The sequence below is a fragment of the Diospyros lotus genome, chromosome 14, assembly GCF_014633365.1.
Source record: "Diospyros lotus cultivar Yz01 chromosome 14, ASM1463336v1, whole genome shotgun sequence".
NCBI lineage: Eukaryota > Viridiplantae > Streptophyta > Magnoliopsida > Ericales > Ebenaceae > Diospyros > Diospyros lotus.
Window position 1 is genome coordinate 34,840,800 of NC_068351.1, and position 6,005 is coordinate 34,846,804.

At 36.4% G+C, this 6,005-nt stretch overlaps 1 protein-coding gene across 3 annotated transcripts; it reads right to left on the bottom strand.

Annotated features, from left to right (window-relative positions):
- Nucleotides 1-573: 573 nt before the first annotated feature.
- Nucleotides 574-5,626, bottom strand: LOC127790810 (calmodulin-binding protein 60 A-like). 3 transcript variants are annotated; one of them, XM_052320503.1, is made up of 7 exons: nucleotides 5,279-5,626; nucleotides 3,776-3,812; nucleotides 3,600-3,652; nucleotides 3,015-3,505; nucleotides 2,485-2,645; nucleotides 1,705-1,911; nucleotides 574-1,611 (listed from the first exon to the last, which is right to left on the bottom strand). In XM_052320503.1, exons 1-7 carry the CDS (start codon nucleotides 5,371-5,373, stop codon nucleotides 1,021-1,023), a joined length of 1,635 nt encoding a protein of 544 aa, XP_052176463.1. In that variant the 5' UTR covers nucleotides 5,374-5,626; the 3' UTR covers nucleotides 574-1,020. The 3 variants fall into 3 exon arrangements, with proteins under 3 accessions (XP_052176463.1, XP_052176464.1, XP_052176465.1); XM_052320504.1 differs by lacking the exon at nucleotides 5,279-5,626 and adding an exon at nucleotides 5,108-5,126; XM_052320505.1 differs by lacking the exon at nucleotides 3,776-3,812 and having other exon boundaries at nucleotides 5,279-5,625.
- Nucleotides 5,627-6,005: the final 379 nt, after the last annotated feature.

The window sequence follows — 6,005 nt, forward strand, 5'->3', positions numbered from 1 at the left end:
TAGTGTAAAATTGTGCTAGTACTTGCATACAAAAATTGAGGTTGTAATAATTTACGAACTGAGTTTGCCCCTATGAATGTGAGAGATTAGGTTTGTAACTTTTATAAATTTCTCTATTGTCCTTTTGATTTTCTCTTCAAATTGGTTTACGCCTTTCAACTCTCTTTTGGTGACAAAATTAATTAATGTGAAAAATTTGTATGAAAGCAAAAACGAGCAATACATGTGATAGGAAAAAAATAAGATTTTAAAAAAATATATATATAATAAAAAAGCAAGAAAACATGTAAATAAAAAAAATATAAAGACACTTTTATAAATATATATATAAAATTATTCAATCTAAAAATAAACATAAATTCTACAATACATTCAAACAAATTCAAGAATTAAATTTTAAAAAAAATTAAAAAAATTAAGTTAGAGACAAAAATATTTCTCTCGTGAATAGCCCCAAAATATTTTTAAATATTTACTTAATATTATAAAACAACATTGCAAAAACCATCCAAAAATTCTTTTTCACGTTTTTTAGTATTTTGAAAACATAAACATTTCGAAAACACCGAAACAGAACCCTCAAGAAAATTAACGGGGTTGATATGACAATGGGGATTTGGTATATAGTTAAAGGCAAGGAAAGTTATGGCAGATACATTAATATACTCGTGGGGAATTGATTTCAGATAAAAAAGAAAGGGCAGGCTTTGACACTCATCTAGCAACCAAAAGCTTCCCCATTCCCCATTCAGGATGAAGATATATGGCACAAAGGCTAACTGAATGTGTTGCAGCTTGGTTTGACAAACTATCAGAATGCTGCTGGCTGCTGTTGATATCCACAATCCCACAGCTATTATAAACATCAAGACTTTACAAAGTAACCAAAGAGACAAAACTTAATTCCCAAACATCCTTCCTTCCTAGCTGTATAGAACCTCAAGAAAACTCGCTTTTCCTTCATTGCAACTGCACAAGAAACACAGATTTGCATTCAGATGAAGTATTTTGTTCTCTGGTTCATCCATCAACCGGATCTCTCTCTCTCTCTTTATGTTTCCCTGACATGGTTCTTTTTCTTGTTCGCAAAATCCTCCTTACAGAGAACCACCTCAGAACACTGAATAAAATTGTCCATCTCCTATGGGGGCGAGACAATAGGAAGCCATCAACCACACTGGTATCAGCTCGCGATTCGAGGCTGGTATCAGCACGAAAGTACTGCAGTTGTTCATTCCCGAGAAAGGTTTGAGTGAAGGACTCAGTTTCACAGATCAAGGATGGTGCAGCTTCATCGGCGAAGGTTAGAGATTGGAGGGGATCAGTGTTGTCGATACTATACTCGCTAAGATCATCCAAGCTATTCCCCTTGGGGTAAACGGATGGGATGATATCTGGAGAACACGCACTTGATTGTGGGTAATTGAATATGTCAATCGATTGAGAAGTTAAACTCTTAGAATCAAGAGATGTCTCCACTGTGGCTGAGTTGGAGCATGGACCGTCATTGAAGAAGCTTGACATGCCATCACTAAGAGCAGCCTCATCATCGAAGGAGATCACATCCTCCCACTGTTTGAATGCGGCGGTTACCAACTTACAGGCCTCAGCCTGAATTAGAGAAGACGAAAGAAAATTAAGGGAATTAGAGAGATGAAACAAAATAAGGAAAGGAAACATTTCCAAGTTGTTAAAGAATATTGCCTTCTCAGATTCAGACAGCCTAGCAATATCAGCATATTTGCATTCATAAACTAGTCCCTTCACTTGTCCCACAATATTGAAAGCCACACCAGTTTTCGACTCAGACCCAGGGGGGCAGTAAAAGTACAAACTTGGATCTAGCATGCATGTCCGAGCATGGTTAACGGTAGTTTCCCACATTTTAGAAGACATACCCATGCCAAGGATCTGCAGAAACCCAAAGAAACAACGGCAATTAGAAAACTTCAACCAAGAGTAAAATGGTTTATCCTTTCAGATGTACACATCCTTAGGTCACACACAACTATCTACCTGCAGAGAGACAGCATAAATCAAACTAAATTGACGTTCCTTCTAAGATACTGGCAATAATTTCTTTTCTTTTTCGTGCAAAGTTCCAGATCAAGAATGTAGACATGGTCATTCTCATCTAGGACGGACACAAGGCTCCCACAGTAAAGCAGCCTTGAGATGATTATATACACAAATGTTCCCAGCAAAAATGAAATATCAAGAGTTCAGTGGACTCTAGTATAAGTGCCTTCTTAACAGTAACAACTTGGTTAGAATTTCTCTTTATGACCCTATTATTATATCCGAAGTGGCAAGTCCTTCAGAATAAAATAAAGCTGAAATCAGGGGATTATGATCGTACCAACTTTTTTTTTTTTTTTTTCTAGGAAGGGGAGAAGGGAACATATAGCATACAGAAAATATTGCCTTCAACATGCTATCAAATTTATTGCAAAAGAAATATATGAGGGCTCAGTAATATCTTACATTTCTAAGCCTTGTTGGGTCCATAAAGAGCAGTCTAAGAAAATCCTTCACAGTGCTGACTTTTTCCTCACTCAAACGCTTGTGGAAAGCTCCATCTTTACCAATTTTTTCCAGCCTCCATACTTCATCACGTAGAGATGGGGGATGGTGCTTCTTGTACACTGCAAACAGAAGCTACTTATGTTAAATCAAATTCATTCGAACCAACAAATGGTCGACAAGCGTGCAATTTAGTACACCCAACAAAATGTCAACAGATGGAAATCAACCATCCTTGGTGTGCTGGCATTAGCCTTGACCACTACAAGCTCTTTATGTGTGGATTAAATACTAATAATGCTAACATTAAATCTATTGTTTCCAAAACATTACCCTGAAGGAAACCTCATGTAAGTTTTCCATTAATAAGCAATTTAGGCAATGTGTTAAATCATTACAACCAATACAATTAAAGCAACAAAACTGGCTGGTTATATGGTAGCCAGAAGACTCCGTACTATTATAAAACACAGAAGTATTACAATCCTTACATTCTCCACGATGATCCTTGACAATAAATGATTGTGTCTTCGCTTCCTTTATTCTGATCCCATCAAAATTATCCACAACTCTTGCGCCCATTCTAAATTTACGGCTCCTTGTCCAGCTTGAATTATCTGTAAAATAAATCTCCCTCACCAAACCAGTGCCCTCCTTGAGATTCAATTGGGTATCCCCAGTGAGTAGGGGTTTCTTCCCTTCCCTTTCTCGAACTATGTTATTCTTAAACTCTTCAAGTGTCCAATTACCTCCATCATCAGCATCAAAATCTCCCTCAAGAACCACTATTTCCACCTTTGCTGAGGATTCAGGTCCAGTGTAAACAACTTCTCTAGTAACGTCGTCAATTAGAGCCACTTTCAATGGGTTACAGTCTGCTCCTTCAATACGGGCTCCAGTGAACACAGGAAGAGAGATTCCGGTTAGGAACTGTAACTGTAATGCTCTTGGTTCCACAGAATGTATCTCTGTCGTGCAATTCCTAAACAAGAAGAGCAACAGTGCATCAAGCAGACACCAAAAGGGCTTATCAACTCAACTACCTATGAAGTATATTTAAGGGCTTAACAACTTACTGCTCCATACCAGTCAAATACTTTCTTAAAGCTGATTCAACTTCTTCTTTAACCTGTCAAACGCCATACATACAAATTTTTTGAGCTCAAATTTGGAGTAAGAATTACAGTGACCAAATAATCTATATATATTTCAATTTAGTTCTCATGGTAGCAAAGAAAGGGCATGCACTTACAACTCTACGAATCCATGGCTCCATAAAAAGCTGAATTCTATGAAAAGCATCAAACAAACGGGTTAGAAGTCAAGGGGACAAAACTCTTCATTTCATACTTGAATTATTAGTAATTACCAAATTCATTTCATTCCTTAATAATAAGTTTATAAAAAATTCTTTATTATATACTCAAATTATCAGCATCATCAAACTCCAGTCCTGAATAAAAAGATTATACAAATTATCCATTTCACACTCAAATGATCAGTAGTTACTAAATTTATTTCACTGCTCAATCATAAAATTATACCATTCAAGCCCACTTTCTGCAACATAGGAAGCATTGCAAGTTCCCACTTTTTTTTTTTAAAGCGATGTCAATGAAAAATTGAATATACTCAACCATAAAAGTTCTCCAAATGCATAAATACAAATTGAAAAACTGAAAACCAAAGGCTGCATTTGGTTCCGTTTTAAAGTTCTTCTTTTCACTTCCCTGTTTTCAGAAATGAAACAACAAAAATATCATTTTCATTTTGATATTGAAATTGTTGTTGGGAATTGAGGTCACATTAGCAATTACCAAATTCATTCCATTCCTTAATAATAAGTTTATACAAAATTAAAAACTCTTTACTATATACAGAAACTATCAGTTATCAGTATCACCAAACTCATTTCAATCCTCAACAATAAGATTATACAAATTTTCATTTCATATTCAAATATCAGTAGTTATCAATTCATTTCATTCCTCAATAATAAGATTATACCATTCAAGCTCACTTCATCTGCATCGTAAGAAGCATAGCAACTTCACAGTATCTTTTTTTTTTTTTTTTTAAATAATGGAAATGTCAAAGAAAATTTGAATATACTCAACTACACATATCTCCAAACGTATAACTATATATTGACAAAATAAAAACTAAAAGACTGCATTGGTTCCGGTTTCAAAATTCTTCTTTTCGCTTCTCTGTTTTCAGAAATGAAAACTTTCGAGACCAAAATGGTTGTTGAGAATTGACGGCCCCCTTTTTTAGCTTCCTATTTCAGGGTTCCTTCAGAAAAATATCCCGAAAATAATTTTCAAAAACAATATAAGAAATTAGTAGTCTCCTATATCGTCTCACAAAACAACCGAACAAAGGGGTGTCTATTCATGAGCAATAACCCTAATGAGATTAGGTTTCGTATATCTATCTCTATCCCTGATTCACAATAAGATTGAGTGTCACGTGATAGACTTTTTATGAATTCGAGAAGTTATTTACAGAATATATATATATATATATACAGAGAGAGAGAGAGAGAGAGAGAGAGAGAGAAAGAGAGATTAAACACCATTACCATTTTCTCTTCGTCTCCCACTGAACTCAGAGAGGCCATTGAAGTGACTGAACTCGTATTTAGCAAGGCAAAAAGCACACACAAAAAAGATAAAACAACAGCAGTCCACAATAAAGAGATTGGGAGAAGATAGAAAATCGCTTACGTTCTAATCAATAGAAAATCGCTTACTTTCTAGTATCGAGACGCTTGCCGCGGTCGTCTTCGGATGCGGTGCCCTCCGACGGGGCCTTGCCGTCATCCTGCTGCTGCCGCTTCTGCGGCATTACCGATGCTTCCAACAAGAAACCACGCCGGGCGGGGCGGTTCCGCTAGCAGAAGTGGCAATCACTCCGTGTTGCGTTGCTGCGAGCAAGGCAAAGAGATTACGGATGCGTGGATGAAGCGGCACCGACTTTCAGAAGGCCGAAGTTGGGCTGCCATGCGCGCATCAAACTCTGAGAGACAGACACATAAGGGGAAGCTGTTTCATCGGCGTTTCATCGAAGAGAGATGGGGCCGGTGAAAGCGCGTTAGGAAATAGAGAATTGTAGGGCCCACGCGCCAAAGCAACATTTCACCCTATTTATAGGTGGCTATCAGCCGTTTGGAGGCTTTTTTTTAAAAACTTTTTTAAATAATATTATTTTTGAAAAAAATTAAGATAAATTATTGAAAAATGCTAATTGGACACACAATTGAATATTTGGGGCGTCGCTATGTTTTGATGTATTAACATTTCTATCGATATTGTTGTTACACAGTTATAATAATAAACTTATAAAAAAGGAAATTATTAATTGATGACTTTTGTATAGTTGATTCGAACGATGGATGACTCTTATGGGGTGTATCTGAGTTATGGATGATTCACTCAAGGGATGAATGACTCCTTTGGACAATAGATGACGTGTGGATT

Excerpts from the sequence above, each read along its gene's own strand:
- LOC127790810 (XM_052320503.1), bottom strand. The coding sequence starts at position 5,373 with ATGCCGCAGAAGCGGCAGCAGCAGGATGACGGCAAGGCCCCGTCGGAG. Across the intron at positions 3,653-3,775 it reads AGCCATGGATTCGTAGAGTT|GTTAAAGAAGAAGTTGAATC; the intron begins GTAAGTGCATGC and ends GGCGTTTGACAG. Across the intron at positions 1,612-1,704 it reads GGCTGTCTGAATCTGAGAAG|GCTGAGGCCTGTAAGTTGGT; the intron begins GCAATATTCTTT and ends TCTCTAATTCAG.